At 44.1% G+C, this 17457-nt stretch overlaps 1 protein-coding gene across 1 annotated transcript in view; it reads right to left on the bottom strand.

The window, feature by feature from the left end:
• Nucleotides 1-13152: 13152 nt before the first annotated feature.
• KIAA1549L (KIAA1549 like) overlaps nucleotides 13153-17457 on the bottom strand; it is a 125811-nt gene continuing 121506 nt past the window's right edge. Inside the window, exon 20 of the mRNA XM_004369773.1 lies at nucleotides 13153-13434. Coding sequence (XP_004369830.1) covers nucleotides 13153-13434 — 282 coding nt within the window. The remainder of the gene's footprint in view (nucleotides 13435-17457) is intronic.

Here is a 17457-nt window from a genome sequence, read left to right as displayed (position 1 = left end):
CACAATGGTATGATCCCCAACCAATCCTGGGGATGTCACAGGACCAGACAGCGTTTTGTTCCATTGTACATGGGGTGTCCGTGAGTAGGGGGTGCGAATTTCACGGCAGCTAACAACCACAGCAAGGTGAGGCCAAGCACAAGAGTCCTTCCTTCTGGGTGACCATCAGCACTGGTAGGATTGTGAGTTCCCCAATTGGTGGGTGTATTCAAGATGAGGCTACATAAATAACAATTTGTCGGGCTCGCGGGCTTGCAGACTGCCATGCAGTTGTAAAGTGTGCGCTCTCCTCTTCTGGCTCTGCAGTAATGTCACTGTCTAGGTCTTACCTGCATTTCACAGGTAAGGCACAGAGAGGGGACATGACTTTCCAAAGAAACACAGAGTGTGGTAAAGGCAAGTTTCCAACCTAGGGCTGGGTGACTCCAAAGCCTAAACTAAGGATCGCTTTAAGGTATGATAACAGTGGTCATGACATAGATTCAGGCCCAAAACTGAATAAATTTTGATGCCCTCTCACCCCATGTGTAATTTAAAACCAGTATAATCCTAAAATCTAAAATAAGTATAAAGAAGTTCAATAAAGTTGTGATTTTTTTCCCACAGGGCAACTACATTGCTTGTTCCTCTCCCCTAGTATCAGATTGTATTTAAAACCTCCCCTCCCTCCCTCCAAGGAACCCTGGTAAAGCTGTGGTTAGGCCCTTGCCTGCTAACCAAAAGGTCGCTGTTTGAACCCACCAGCTGCTCCTTGAGAGACTGTAAAGATTACAGTCTTGAAAACCGTATGGGGCATTTCTAGTCTGTCCTATAAGGTCGCTGTGAGTCAGAATCCACAGCTATGAATTTTGGTTCTTCCCTTCTCCTGCCCCTCCCTCCTCCCAGTATCTCTCCCCGCCTCTCCATCCCCCTCAGAAACCCTAATTCTGCTTAATCTCTGACCAGGTAAATCAATTTCGTGTACACAGGTCAGGTCATGAGGTTTATCTCATGATGACTATGTGGTGCAAAGTCAGTGGTGTCACTAGGGTAATGCGGGGGGTGCAGACCACATCAGGTGACACCAAAATGACTGTCTATAAAATTTTTGTGCAGTGTTTCAGCAAATATTTATTATTTTTTAATAAAAATATCCCTGTAGTTAGTTATAACAGTAAAAAAATTTTTTCATAAGCCCAGTTTACACATATCAATATGCCTGTTGTTGTTGCTGTTATTCGGTTCCTTCGAGTAGGTTTTGACTCACAGCAACCCTATGTACAATAGAACGAAACACTCTCCCGTCCTGCGCCATCCCCACAATCGTTGTGTTTGAGCCCATTGTTGCTGCCACTGTGGCAATCCACCTCATTGAGGGTCTTCCTTTTTTGCTAACCCTCTACTTTACCAAGCATGATGTCCTTCTCCAGGAACTGGTCCCTCCTGATAACATGTCCAAAGTATGTACAAGGCTAAAACTCTATGCTAATTTACTTTCTGAACCTTTCAATGCACTCTGGTCACAGCTGTCATTATTAACCTATTACAGTGACACTTTGAATCATGTGGTTTTGTCTGCAAGTGCTGTAAGTACACGTTGTTTTCTTTGCTGCCAGTGCTTTTATAGTCACTGATTTTGTCAAGTTTTCTGGCGTTTTAGTTACAATATTATAGTAATTAGTATGGGGGGTGCGACACCACGAGTTACTGCACTGGGTGACACCAACCCTAGTGACACCACTGGCAAAGCAGGATAAAATCCCCACTCAATTCCCTTCCAACTCTAAGAGTCCTGGGACCTTATCATTTCAAAGACGGCAAGATACACTAGTTTATCACTGATGTATCACAGAAACAGTGGTTTCCAGTACTCACAGAATGTTGTAAATGTTTATTAATATATTTTCCTTATGGAGGATGGAGAAAGAAATATGAAGCAACAGAAAAGAAAAAACGTGAACACACATATTCACCAGCACCTTGGGAGGAAGATCATCAGTTAACAATGCCAGACTTAAGACCGTGTGCTGTATTTTCTATGCAAATTTGCCAAGGGGGAAAAACACCAATGCAATTTCAACTAAGCCAAACAGGCTAATGCTAGAAAAAATTAAAAAAGGTATCACTGCAAAGCTCTACCTGGTTCCCTATTTAGATTTGCTCCATAGAACACTATCGTTTTTTTTAATTTATTGTGCTTTAGGTGAAAGGTTACAGCTCAAGTTAGTTTCTCATACAAGAATTTATACACACATTGTTATGTGACCCTAGTTGATATCACTATAACGTGACTGTGACGGCACACTCCTCCTTGCCACCCCTGATTTCCCGTGTCCATTCAACCAGCTCCTGTCCCTTTCTGCCCTCTCATCTCGCCTCTGGACAGGAGCTGCCCATTTAGTCTCATGTATCTACTTGAACTAAGAAGCACACTCTTCACGAGTATCATTTTATGTCTTATAGTCTAGCCTATTCTTTGTCTGAAGAGTTGGCTTCAGGAATGGTTTTAGTTCTGGGTTAACAGAGAGTCCAGGGCCTGTGTCTTCTGGGGTTCCTCCAGTCTCAGTCAGACTATTAAGTCTGGTCTTTTTACTAGAATTTGAGTTCTGCACCCCACTTTTCTCCTGGTCTGTCAGGATTCTCTGTTGTGTTTCCTGTCAGGGTGGTCATTGGTGGTGGCTGGGCACCATCTAGTTCTTCTGATCTCAGGGCAATGGAGTCTCTGGTTTATGTGGCCACTTTTGTCTCTTGGACTAATATTTTCCTTGTGTCTTTGGTGTTCGTCATTCTTCTTTGCTCCAAGTGGTTTGGGACCAATTGATGGGTGTTAGATGGCCGCTTGGTAGCTTTTAAGACCTCAGGCACCACTCACCAAAGTGGGATGCAGAACATTTTCTTAACGAACTTTGTTATGCCAATTGACCTCGATGTCCCCTGAAACCATGGTCCCCAGGCCCCTGCACCTGCTACACTGTCCCTTGAAGTGTTTGGTTGTGTTCAGGAAACTTCTTAGCTTTTGCTTTAGCCCAGAGAACACTGTCTTTTAGAGGCTGAATAAAAACCAAAACCCATGCATTAATCATCCAGTACATTCCTAATAGCACTTTATTGATACCAACAATTCAGAATGAGAGTGTTCAGTGTACTGTGATCTCATTTGTAAAGTATATGGTTCCTGAAAATTTCATTTGGATTGCATAGTATCATCCCCAAATTGGTTATTCCTTTCTTTACAATTCAGGCTTCTGATTCCATTTGGTGATGACAGCTCTGAAATTGGGTCTGTAACACTTGTTGATTCTAGGCAGTTGGTAATTTTCTCTGTTCCCCCCCGGGAATGTTGTGGACATCTTACTAATTTGTTAAAGATAATTGGAAGGGAGAAGCTGTGCAGCATAATAGGAAGATGCAACAGCCGACCCTGTCTTTTTCTAAACCTAAAAGTTTCCAGAAGGAAGTGTACTTTTTTTAATTTGGCTGGCTTTTATGAGGTAGAAAAAGCACCGAATGAATGGTGAGCTCATAATATGTTGGGCTATAAGGTCGCTCTGAGTTCTAATTAACTTGACGGCAATGGGTTTGGCATTTTTTGTGTGTGTGTGTGTGTGTCTCAAGGATCAATCTTCCTTGACTGTGAGCTCTGGGAGGCACAGGAGCTGTGCGTTGCTCAAGGTCGAGTCCCCATTGTCTATCATGGTATTTGATGCGCTGCAGGTGCTTAAGAATGTTTACTTAATAAATGAAGGGCTGAATAGATGGCTATGGGGAAGGGTCTATCAGTTTCAGTTATATGAAAGATTAATGATCAACAGGATAAAACCAAACATACACCAACATGCCTGCTCCTGGCAGAAAGACAGCCCCACCATCCTTCTCCGGGGCCGAATGCCTGCCCGGTGGTGGCATCTGGTCTCTCCTCTCAGCCATTGCTTTTCTTTTACCTGGACCCATATTTAAGGGTCAGTGTCTGGGACATAGGAGGCATGTTTGGGACCTACCAGTTTTAGGAAAAAAAAAAACAAGTTAAAGAGAAGCAAATGTGTAGTCCGCAAAGCCAACAGCCGTTAATACACAAATCAATTCAGGCAATTTGGCAGCCCTTTGTTTTTACCATCTTAAGACAATCCAGGCCCTTTCTCTTGATGCTGCCAAAACTTGATCCAGAAGATGGGCTTCCCCAGGAGCATGCAAACAGCCTCTGGCTTTGCCTCCATGAATTCCAGCAGAGTAGGATGAAACATGAGATATCTAGCCCAACATCCAGGTTTTGGTAGATTCTGTGTTCAAAATCCAGCTGTTTCCCAATGTCCCATAAGCAAGACATCTGGGGGGCAGCCTGATGGTTCATTAGGTTGTGTTGGCATCACTGGGGATATGACTTCAAGGCGTATGGCTTCCCCTGGTCCTGTTGTTCTGAAGGCCTCAGCCACTGGGACTGAGGAGCTAGGTGAGGGACTGGGCACCAAAGGAAAACTCAAGCTCTTTTTTATGTTGAGTGAAGGCCCACCAGAGTCCAGAGCAAGGGCATATAGCCCATTTTAGAGACCAGGTAATCTGGAGTGCTTTCACTTCAAAGTTTGCCAGAGCTCTTTGGCTTGGAGAAGGGGTTGGTGGTGAAAGTGTTATGCTAACAAAACTTTACTCCAATTCCAATGAGGAAGATGACTTTTCCTCAAAAGTGGGTTTCTGTTGGTTTGCTCTACTAACTTAAAGATTGGCAATTCAAATTCGCCAAATGGCCCTGCGGAAGAAAGGTGTGGTGATCGGCTTCTGTAAAAATTACAGCCAAGAAAACCGTATGGAGCTCAATTCTGCTGTGTAACACGAGGTCGCCCTGAGTTAAAATCAACTCATCAGCAATGGTTTGTTGTTTTTTTTTTTCTTTTTTGGTATGTGCAAATACTAGCAGTAGAGTGCAGTTAAGCAAAATGCCCAATTGCCCAAAGCAGAATTTGCCATAATCACATCTTGAAGAAGTCATAGAGAGACTCAAAGCAACTGTGCTTCCGTCTAACCACTGTGCACATTTCACAGTGGTTGACTATCAACATCACCCTCAATAATGCTTCCGTTAGGAGCTCTCGTGGCTCAATGGTTAAGTGCTCGGCTGCTAACCGAAAGGTTGGCAGTTCAAACCCACTCAGTTGCGATGTGGAAGAAAAGCCTGGAAATCTGCTTCTGTAAAGATTAGTCTAGAAAACCCTATGGAGCAGTTCTACTCTGTCATATGGGGTTGCTATGAGTTCTGACTCAATGGCACCCAAAAACGACAATGTTTCCATCACTCGGTCCCATACTCCTTCCTAGGCACATTCTTTCTGGTGTTTAGTGGCCAGCAAAGCTCATGAAATGGATGCACGATGTTTACTCGGGGAAGTCTAGAGACTCTGGAATAAATTTGCTCTCCTATTTCTGATGAGGACCCAGCAAGGAGAGCTAGGTTTGCATGCTTCTTTTCCAGCTCCCTGGGTCTGTGTCTGCCTGCCATCCCTGGGCACCACTTCTTTTCACTTGATTATTTCCTTTGTCCTGAAAGCTAAGAGCAGCTAACCTCCAAGGGGAAGGAAAAAGAGAATGGAGGAGTAGGGAGCCACTCAGTTTCCTGGGCCCACTGGTCTGTTTTCCGCACTTGTCCCCACCCAGTGGTGAGCCCACACAGGCACTCCAAGTTTATTCCTCATTACAGTGTCCGTTGGGGTGTCTTTTGTGCATATTTGAGCCCTTTTCAGAGAAGGGCAGAGGGAAAAGTAAAAAATTCATCCTTAGTGTCTCAGTACTTTCCAAGTACTTGCAGACAACTTCAGCAGATTAGGTCTCAGTGAGAAGCAACACCGTGTGGCTGCCCAAGCCTTGATCAATCCACAAAAGCCCCAGGGTTATAGTTCTCCATGAGGTATAAGAACTCCTCAAAAACAATCAGAATTAGTTTTTGTCTGTCTATTTTTGTTACAGGAGATAGGTTCTCCCTCCTCTACTCTAAATTGCCTCTGCTTGAAAACTACATCTTACTCAATATTCTGCTTTCTTAGACCTTTGCTTTGAGTACAGCCCATCATGACCTCTCTAAAGTCATGACCATCCAGCTTCAACATCCACTGCTAACAGACACTGCTTCTTGTGATTTTCTGAAGAGAGACTCCAATTGGACCAGGCCATGGGCTGAGCCACATCTTAGTGGCTGGTCAGCTATGAACCTGGGGCTCCTGGGCCGGATGTCTCTCGTGTCCTATCAGCTTAGGCCAGAGGGCAGAGCATGCAGTGTGACACACAGTCTCTGGATAGGGCTGAAGATATGGCAGGCATCACGGCTGCCAGCACTAGCACAGGGTAGGAGAGGTAGATGGTCTTTGGAGTTTGTGTCCCATATCAATGTCATCCCTGGTCTCACTGGTAGTCGCTGTCCTAAAAGGATTTCTTCATGCTCTCAGAAGGACACTTGAGCAGATATTGGCTTCTTCTGCCCTGGGACACCATCAGTCCCAAAAATACATCTTCCTTTAGTTGCCAAGTCACGGATAGTCTACCACTGCTTCTCTGGTGCCTGTGAAAGGCCAAGGAGTGAGCTTTTTTCGGCCCATGAGCTCATGCCCCAGGTGGGGATGGTTTCTGGGCCCACACTGGGTCTGTCAGGCCTGTAACCCTGTGACCGTTCTTTAACAACCCCCAAGCAGGAACCGCTGCACAACTGGGTCATGAAGGGGATCCCATCTCACTCTCTGGAGGAGGTAAAATGAGAACTAGGCAGGTTTTGGGGCATGAAAGCCTTTGTCATTTTATTGTACAATAAAAAATTCTAACAGCATATGAACACTCTGTTCCCGGCAGAGGCTGAGGATGTACAAAGTTAATTAGAAAGCAAAGCGTTACAATGACAACAGCTACATTCAAAGCTCCCATTCAGTACTTGTCTGTCTGTGCTCAATGTGTCTAATGTGGTCGGTAAAGAAACACAGTCTAAGTTCTTTCTCCCAGAGTTAAAGCACATATACAAGTACTTACACAACCTCCAAGTCATATGCAACAACAACAGTAACAGCGAAATACAGCTTGGCTGAGGCTGGCTTTTGTGGGCAGTTCCAAACTTAGGAATTTCTTTATTCTTCCTTAATAAGAAGTTGTGTCACAGACCATGTGAAAATACACAATAATTTTGTGGATGGGAGGAGATGAAATATCTTGTTAGATAAAACTGAACTATGAAATGCATAATTTAGTAAGAATACCTTCCAATACACTGTGTCCTACAGGGTCACTATGAGTTGGAATCGACTTGACAGCACATAACCACAGCCTTCCAACACAAGTTTGAAAACATTTTCTGATACATTATGCCATGTGCTCTCAGAGCAACCGTGTGAAGTAGGAGGTGCAAATGCTGTTATACCCATTTGACAGATGAGGACTCTGAGACTGATTTAAAGCGAGTTGCCTAAGGTCTAGAATATTTACACCTTCTTCAGAATTTCCAGTCCAGTGATACTCCTCTGGCTCTGTTCTGTGTAAACGTTCTCTCTACTTGGTTTGTGTGTAGGGTGGGTGGGAGTAAACTTAAAGAAGAGATGAAGAAAAATAAGACAGGGACACAGTTAATATCTGTAAAATCCACTGATGGCCTCCCCTCATAATTTATAAAAGTCTGACCAAGGTCAGAGAATGAAAATCATCAATGTAGATTTCACTATATAATGGCTCTCACTAAAGTGTAGGTTTGACTTATGACAAATTCTGCCCTGTCACAAATTTCCTTATTTTTTAAACCTTCAGAATCAAAGCCAATGTATCACCTTCTAAAATAATTTGTTTCTGACATTATTCACTGCATTTTCTAAATATTCCTTTTAGAAACACCCTACATTTTAGCACTCACCACAGTTAGGATTCTGTAACAGTTCACCTTAAAAAATTAAGAGACCTTTCAATTCTCAGGGCACTAACTTGTTACATTTGGAAGGTCAGAGCTACAATATCAGTTTCACTTGAAACCAATTTTGTTTCAAGAAGCGACTGAGAGGCTCATCGGTTTTCTCACCCATGAAAGTTGGTAGCTGTGAGCCACATTAATAGCACCTGAGCTAAGATCGTGCCATTCAATTTACAAGTATTTATTGTCTACTGAGCAAGGCATTGTGTTAACTGGGCCTTAGCCAGAACTCACTTCTTAGACCCAGCAGCAGTATCAATAATACTGGTACTGAGGTGGGAAGTGGTCGAGGCAGGTCCAGCCAGCCCACCAGGGTTTTCAGAGCATGCATTCTCACCTGATGCTCGACTGAAGGATACCCCTTCCTCTGTGTGGCAGGATCCATAAGGATTGCTCGCCCAGTACTGGCTATTGGGTGGCTTCCTAGGAGTTCCGGTCAATTCCAACTGTAGTAGGTTCCTTTTGAAGGTCCTGCCCAGCTCATACTCCCTCCTCTGCACATTGTCCCCCATCAATAGCCTCCTCTGAAGGATCAGTCCAAGTGGCCATGCTTGTATTACACGACCTTGCCTATCCATTGATATCTTGTCAATTTAAGGTCTTCTTGGCTGGGCACCTGACCCAGGGGTGGCTCACCTGTGGCAGATGAACTGGATCAACCAGATTCTTAAGAATTTGCCCTAGGGGCCAGAGATGGTGGTCAGAGAGTGGCGGACACTGAAAAGTAAAAGCTGTACAGAGTGGATCCTGTGGTGGATTTTTCAGCTACATATATCCTAATGAGAAAGCTTGTTGGTCAAGGGAAGGAAGAGAACTGGACAGACATACTGAGAAAAACAGCAATGAAAACCCGTATGGAGAGAGCACATGAGATAAAGAGAGCGAGAGCGAGGGCTGCTGGCTTGATCGCTTGCCCATGATGGGAGCCGTGTTTTGTTTCTATGAAATGTCCCTGTTCTTTCAGTCAACCCCGACACGTGAGCAAGCATGAGTGAGTTTTTGATCCTTGCCAAGTTCCTTGACTAGAGTATCTTCAAGGTTGGACTAAATGGCAGGATGTAATTTCTAGCACTTAGACCTGAGTCGGTCACTACTCCGAGCTCAATTATTGTTCTTTCTGAAGAATTTTTGGCTGTATTTTATAAGGAAAATCCAAATTATTTTCTGGTGTATCGTGTAGGATAAAAGAAATGGGTTAAATTCAAATCCTGTTCTCAAACTTTAAAATAAAATCTGTTATTTTATTCATTAAACATTGAGCTCCTGTGTGTTATGTAGAAAAAAAGTAGCTCATTTATATATTATCAATATTTAAATGAATTATGGTGTTAATGATGAATATTGAATATACCATGGACTTCCAGAAGAAGGAACAAATCTGTCCTGGAAGAAGTACAGCCAGAATGCTCCTTAGAAGGGAGGATGGTGAGACTTCATCTCACATACTTTGAACATGTTACCAGGAGGGACCAGTCCCTGGAGAAGCACATCATGCTTGGTAAAGTAGAAGGTCAGCGAATGAGAGGAAGACCCTTAATGAGACAGATTGACACAGTGGCTGCAACAATGGGCTCAAGCATTGCAACGATTGTGAGTATGGCGCAGGACCAGGCAGTGTTTGGTTCTATTGTACATAGGGTTGCTATGAGTCAGAACAGGCTCGACAGCACCTAACAACCACAACATTTAAATCTTTTGATCCATTACTCTAATTTAGAGAAACATTTTTTTAATCAGGTCTTTAAATTCGTCACCTCCTCCAATCTGCATTCTCTCTCAGGAGGGTTTTTCTTTTTTTAATCACAGATCTAACAATTTCCTAGCATTCTTCCATCAAGATTGCTCAGAAATTACATGCCCTTCTGCTGAGTTCTTAAATTAACAAACACACAAATAACATCTCCTGGGACCCGAGAATTGATTCTTACATAACCCACCCTGAAAAAGGCAACTTCCTGCTCCAGAGGTAACAATTTCCCTCTCATTATTGCACATGCCTCAGATCATACTACCAGGGCACACAACAGACCTTGGCGCTCTCTGCCCACAGTAAGTATTGCCACCCTGATGCAGGGAATGGCATCTGCTACCTCACGGTGACAAGTTGTAATGGCATCCCTGTCTGTTTGGATTCATTGCCCTGAGAGAGGAATACATCCCCACATCACGAATAGCAGCTGAGAACACCATTTCTTTGATAGCCCTCTCTGGAAGAAGCCATTGTTGTAGAATGCATTTCTTTTTCATTCATGCAGAAAAATCACATCAACATCAGTGCCAACAAGTGTTTATTACACCACAAATGATTAGCACTCTACACACTTTATCTGAAGTTCCTTACATATTCAGTCGTCTTTTTTCTTCTCAAGAACATTAGGAGTCCTTCATATGACCCTTGTATACTTTTTAAAAAATTATAGCACAGTTAAAGAAGTGTGTCACAGACAAGCATGGAGGCAGCATGGTGAAATGGGAAGGAAGCTAGATTAACAAATCAGCAGGCTTGGGTTTGAATCCTTGGGCAGCTCACGCCATGTCTCTGAACTTCAGATTCCTCCTCTGAGGTCTCCAACGTCCTTCCTTTGTGGCTTCTGTGACTCTGGGGTGTCATGTTGAACACAGTTAATTGCTGCCTCCTCTGGGCTCTCACAGAACTCTATTTTTACTTCCATGAGGCACTTTTTTTTTTTTTTAACCATCTCATTTTTCTCAGAGTAAGCTGTCCAGGTATCTGTCACCTCCATGAGGTTAGGAGATGCTTCAGAGAAGGGACCACATCTCAGTCAGTGAAAACAATGGCAGCTGTCTTCCAATTGGTAGGAAAACATGGACACATTGATATCTTTTCAATTTAGGGTTTTCTTCCCATATATTTTTCTTACACTTGTGGTGTCTAGGTTCAAAGAGTATTTGATTTAACATGTCAGATATTTAGTCACCTCAGTTGACTAACTCCGTATTTCATGGGGTTCTGTGAAGACCACATGATTTGTGGCTCTACTCTCTTAGCAAGCTGGAGCTGTATACCACTGTGAACTGTGGACTCATTCTCTGCGAGTCATGGGAACATCCAAAGCCCAGACACTGTTTTTTGAAGCATGTACATATATTTCAATTATACTAAGGTCTTGACACTTCATTTATGCATATAGTATTTCCAGGCATTTACCAAGTAGACAAAGTACTGGATAGATATCATTGCACTCATGAAATATTAATATTATTGATAAAGTGGGACAATGTAATTGACTTTATCAGACTCATACCATTTGCATGAAAAGGCTGAGTTTCTTTGGCTCTTTGTTCATTCAAGTCCATTACATGCCTATTTTGATAGACTTAGGCATTGTATTAATCTGCAACAAAATCTTGCACTGTCCACAGTGTTTTGCAAGCTCATTTGGGTTTTGGACTACAACAATTGGCCATTGGTAGAAATATACCATATATACACATGGAAATTACAAAAATACATTTTATTTATAGCTGATTTTTTTTAAGTAACAAAAAACTAACACTATGAAAGATCAACCAGCATACCAAAAGGACACTACCTAACATCATCTGAGCAAGATACCCATTTGGGGATTCCATGACACACCATCTCCAGTACTTTCCAGAAAGGGCGATTTGCAATTGGGAAATAAAAACAGCTTCTTTGAAAAGTCTGTGCTTTGACAATTTGAGTCTCCAATTCTAATCAGTTCCATTCCTACTCTTCTCTCAAATGTTAAATGCCTACCTTCTTCTTTCAGTAAAGACCAAAGAAACTCATGAGCAGAATGGAAAGATGGGCTCAGAAGGGGATGCAAACAGCTGAAGCTAAATGGATCACGGGCTGAAGGCGGGACAGCACCTCGTTCTCCAGCAGACACCAAGTAACACTGTACATGGCTCCCAAATTTGGTGAGGAAATCAGAGTTCCCTTCCTCTTTGCTACCAAAGTCAGTAACAGTTATGTTTGCTTTGACAGATAGTAAACTGCTGGCACCTTCAGTGTTGCAAGGTTACTTCCTCTGCCTGGTTACGTCCTCTGCCCAGAGCTCTGGAGGCCGACTCCGCATGCCAGGGAGGATGATTTGTGACATCCTGGTCACAAGGTTGGTTGCCTTGTTATTTCAGCAAATGTCCTCTGCATCCATTAAACTATGGGGATCTGGCTAAACCCATACACTTTTAAAAATGTTATTTACCTTTAGACATAAATCAACAGATTTTCTACATTCATAAGCTTCTATGCACACTGGCTGCAGCCTGGGGAAACTGTGGATCCCCCACTCTGGTCTCTAATAGGCATCAATTACTGCTTCCTTTTGTACCACTTGGCAGCACATGCTGGACATCATTGTTAAAGAGACAGAGGTTTTCTTGTAAAAGTTGATGCATCTATTATTCTGGAAGAGCGAGACGCTCCATTCTCAGGCCACCTTCAATGCAGGGCAAAGAAACACCTCCACATATAACTGCTCTTCCTTTGTAGGATCCTAAAAGCTCTTAGCACCGATCCTCTTTCAGTGAGTTCCCAACTTGTGGGGTACTCTATTTACAAAATGACAATACCTTTTCAAAAACCCGTCCACACAAATCTACCATCCTTTCTCATCTTCTCTCTTACTTGGTCTTTGTTTAATACATGGGGGAGGGAGAAGAATCAGGGCTATTTATAGGCACACCCATTAGTAGTACTTACTGATTTTCATCCAATTCATTTGACTTTGAATATGAGCTTTTAAAAGGAAAGGACTCAAGTTCCTTGGTTGGAGTTAGCGCCTCCCTTATAGACTGGAGATGAGTTTTACAGTTACAATCACGGCTGGATGAGAGAGAGTACAGTCTGGTGCTTAATCCACACTCCTGCATTGGCTTTAACACAGAAACAAAGTTAACATGCAGAGGTCACTGAAGATAGAGCTAGATTCTCCCCCCTTGTGGTTTATTAAAATCTGGCATTGGACAGGAATCTGTACATTAGCTAGTGCCTCTTGTGACTAAGGCCCCATAAGGAAACACACCCATGGTTCATACATTTACCATAACAGAATATCAAACATATGGTCCCAAGCAGGGACTTCTTGATACACAATCAGCTGAATACGCCAAGAATCTAGCCGTTCAAGAATTTTCTGTTTCCCAGAAGTCTCACTGTTCACCTTATCAGAAACAGAGGGTGAGAAAGACTCACTTATTGTCTATATCTTCTCATATGTTAGGCTTGAGAGTTTGGAAGTCAAGAGTCCCCTGGGGGCAAGGCATTAGACCTGGAACTCAAACATGTCCGTCTGTTTCTTGGCCAGCTTGGCCACCTCTTCCCGGATGGCCTTGACCAGGGCCGCAGTGGAGATGTTGGTCAGGGGCGTGTCCGATGGGTCATTCTCTGCTAGGCTCTGCTGCGAGGCCGCTGTAGAGGGCACTGGGGCCTGCTCCAAGCTGGGGTGCAAGTTAGATGGCTGGCTGTACTGGCGAGGCAGCCTTGAGGGTGAGTTCTGCTGATAACGTGACCGGGGATAAGCTTCGATGTATCCTGGGAGGGGGACCTACAGAGGACATTAGGAGAGAAGGATCTAGGGTTAGGGAGGTGTTCAAGTCACAGGACATGCTTGATATTGGAAGCAGGAGGGATCTGGGGACAAGGAAAGACATTTAGAAGCAAATGGAAGCCATGTACCATTGTCCAGATGCAACACCAGTAGTAAGTTTGTTTAGAAAATAGGTAATTTGCACTCACTGAATAGGCTGGGTGAATGAATTAACCAGGTGTTTAAACCCTTCCTGAAAACATGTGGAAGATATCTGAGTCTATCTGGCTATCTTATTAATAAGCACAAGTCAGAAAACACAATTGTTGCTATTTATGGATTGCAAAGGAACTTGGGGGTGTATTATTAATAATAATAGCTAACATCGATTGACCACTTATCATGTGCCAGGCCTAGTGTTAACAGCTTTATACACAGTATCTCACTTAATTCTCAAAACAACAACCTATGAGGTAGGTATTGTTATCCTTATTTTACAGATGAGGAAACTGAAGCAAAGAGAGTGATACCATAGGCTAAGGTGGCACAGTTAATAAGCCACTAAGCCATGTGTAAAAATGGCTTGGTGGCAGTGTCTGACCTCCTCCAACCCCACAAGGGTAAGGAGAACTAAGATCAACAGCACAAGGTTGACTCCCAGGAGGAAGAGGCCAGACAAGCCTCCTCTCTCTGCCATCTTTACTAATTCTGACACCAGCCGTCCCTCGCACAGCACTCTCCACTTCTCTGTTGGGTTCAATAATTCATTACAATGGTCACACAGAGCTCACAGACCATACTCACGATTATGGGGTTTATTAGGGAAGTAATAGTTACAATTCAGGCTCAGGAACACTCAGGATACAGTTCTTCCATCAGGATAGCCTCCTCCCAACCATGCTCCCAGGCAAGCTTCTCCCCTGGCCCTAGGCCTCTCCCCAAAGGCACTCAGCTTTCTCTCTCCATGGGCCGGGAAGCCCACCGCCATCTCCTGCTGCCAGCTCTCTGCTGCTGGGTCTCTCCTGCCACCGCTTCTCACTGTCTTCAGGGTTACAGCTTGCTTTCTCTCTCTCTTGCTCTATCTCTCTCTCGGTCTCCTGCTTCCAGGGAGGTCCAGTGAGTTTGGTCTGACCAGAGACGGCGTGTGTGTCAAGGGGAGGACCTCAGGCAGGAGAGATAGGTAGGGCCAGACCCTAAAGCTGTGGAATGCCAGGCTAAGGAGTGTGGATCTCCCTGGTGCATCCTGTTAGTTTGCTATGTAACAACTGTGAGGAATATAGCATGTTCCCATTCTTAACAGAAATGCTCACCCGGGCACTGGGTGACAATGGAATGGGATGGGACTGGGTGATGACTCAGACACTTTCGGTCAGGGAACGTGTAGTGTGAAACTAGTGCCGCCTCCCACCCCAAGACGTTCTGACAGCCCCCCCACCCCCAGAAGGTAAGGCTCCAAAGGGCCAATGCATGGCTGAAGCCTCGCCTGGCAGCCACTGAGGGGTGTTAGGCAGAAGAGCAGTCTGGATTTTAGGAAGGACACTCTGGAGGTGGATCCACTGGAGGCAGGGAGGAGGTGAGTTATGAGGCAGCCTCAATAGCCCAGGTGAGAGCTGGTGAGGACTTGAGGGAGGGAAGAAGTGATAGGAAGGATGCCCCTAGTTTGGGGCTTTAATTTCCCTGCAAGATCCAAAGGCAAAAACAGAAAGACAAAGTGGCAAATTGATGCTAACGGTGGCCTATGTACACAAGGGCTAGTGTGTTTCCCTTGAGTCTTAGAGGAAAACCAGAGTCCGACTGTCTGAGTCCTTGGGCCACAAAAGCTGAGGATGCACAGGTGACTGGGGTCAATGGAGAACCAAAGTCAGGACTTGGGATTCGCACTTTAGATCTCAGCGTAATCTTCCTTTCTTCCAGGAGACCTTCCCCAGCCCTATACCAGGCTACGGCTCCCTGTTAGATGCTTCCATGCAGTTTTTCTAGCACAACAGTCATCAATCATCACATAAACACCTGTCTCAGACCGGTCAACTTCTTCAAGGTAGGGACTGTATCTCGTTTCTTACCACTGTACACCAGTGCCCAGAATTGTGCAAGGACATAGTAGGACATCTCTCAGAACCTGGGGTTCTGAGGAACACAATTTGAAAATCACTGGAGGATGATCACCTGGTGCCAAATGTTTGTGAAGGAAGCTCCCATGTCTCCCTTTACCCGCATTTCAAATCCAGCTAATTGTACTTGCCTAGAGCTAAAAGAGTTAATACTGACTCTTAAGACCCCCTCAGCTCTGCTGCATCAAGTGTCTTGGTGCTCGTGGCTGGGACAGGTGAAGGACACTTGACCCCACTGGAATGGCCTCAGGATAATATTCAGAAGTGGGGCAGAAGCAAAGAAGAGGAGGAGATGCAGGTAGGAGCCATCACATCTTGTCAGCCAAAATTCAGGGCTGGCAAATTCCACTCCTCCCCTAGCCAATGCCCATAGCAGACATCACCAACTGATCCCAGCACACTTCCCTGATGAGCCTGGAAGCCCCCTCCCATCCCTGCTCCAGGCAGAGTCAATCAGCAGTAGCACCAAAGATGAAAACCTATTTGTCATCCCAGGACCAGATGATTTTATCCAAGCTAGTTCCTTCCATTGGGATACCTGGGATCATGAAGGTCAGATATCCAAATGATGAAGGGGACTTTTTCCTTCCATCTGGATGGGCCAGGTGTGCATTATCCCTGCCCTAATGTGGTATTTTTCTCAAGATGGTCTCTTCTGAGCTTCCTGCACTGCCTTTTGCATGTCATAAATCACCTGTTCTCCTGGCTTGGTCCCTGGCTGCCGAGCTCCATGCATGGGCACCCCTCCCTGCTTAACTGCAGGTGGTAATTGGACTCTAGGAAAGACCCACTTAGGCTGCAGCAATCATCTTCCTCTTAATTAAAAACAACTAAAGGGAAACTGGCTCTCCCTCACACAGAGGAGGATAAGCGCGGAATGATGGAGTCATCCTGCCAGGAAGGTCAGGTTCCGATTTGCTGGGTTCCTTTTCCTTCATCTTTAAGGTGATATGAACCCAAAGGCATCTGGATGTAGCTATAAAACTGGCTAAGTTATTACTGTGAGTGTCTTGAGAGCAAGGGTCAAGGTCTTGGAAAGTACTTCTGTGGACTCCTGCAGACTACACAGGTAATACTCTCACATCGTGGGCGAGCTGCAGGCTTACTGCCTGATTAACACAAGTAAGACATCACCTACCTCTGCAAAGTTACATTATCTGTACACCGTAAATGGAAGAGTCAAATCGGCTCTGAATTTACCACCTTACACCCAGTGACTTCAGCTATTGAGAATAGCTGAGGATGACAAAGGAAGCATTACAATTTATACACTTAACTGTAGGGAGTCTCTTCAGGTCCTCTCTTAGAGCTTACTTACTTCAACTTTACAAACAATTCTAATAAGCTAAGACAGCCCTCATTTGCAGATCATAGCACATTAGGAAAAGCACATTTAAGGGCAAGCATATTGCTGGAAAGGAGGACATTAAGAGCAATAGAAAGTGCCAGATGGTAGCAAGGTCAGAGAAAGAAAAGCCATGTCTGATCATTATAATAACTCCAAAAATTATAATAGCTTAGGGATATTTGACAATAATAATAATCAGAGCCCATCCTACAAAATCATTTTAGCATAGCAAGGCATAAAGATGTTCAATTAGTCATTAAAGACAAATCAAATTATGTTGTATTCTCTCGTTAAGAAGGCGGGAAGAGGATATAATTAATTTCAGAAATATTTTCATGTAAGATGCCTTATATTTTAAACTGTTTCAGAAATTAAAGCTTTTGTCATCAGGAAAGTAAATATACGGAGGATAGCTTGACCCCTGGTGACATCATTTAAATGTGGCATGACTACAAGAACTGACACCAACATCAAGGTTAGGACTTGAACCTGTAGCGGGAGAGGGCATGACTCCAGGGCTTGGACAGAGAGAAAAGCTGATGATCCAGACCTTGGTTGTCAAAGTGTTTCTAATTCTAGAGG

The sequence above is a fragment of the Trichechus manatus genome, unplaced genomic scaffold (genome assembly GCF_000243295.1).
Source record: "Trichechus manatus latirostris isolate Lorelei unplaced genomic scaffold, TriManLat1.0 scaffold00006, whole genome shotgun sequence".
Classification (NCBI taxonomy): Eukaryota; Metazoa; Chordata; class Mammalia; order Sirenia; family Trichechidae; genus Trichechus; species Trichechus manatus.
This window is presented reverse-complemented; position numbering and strand designations above follow the sequence as displayed.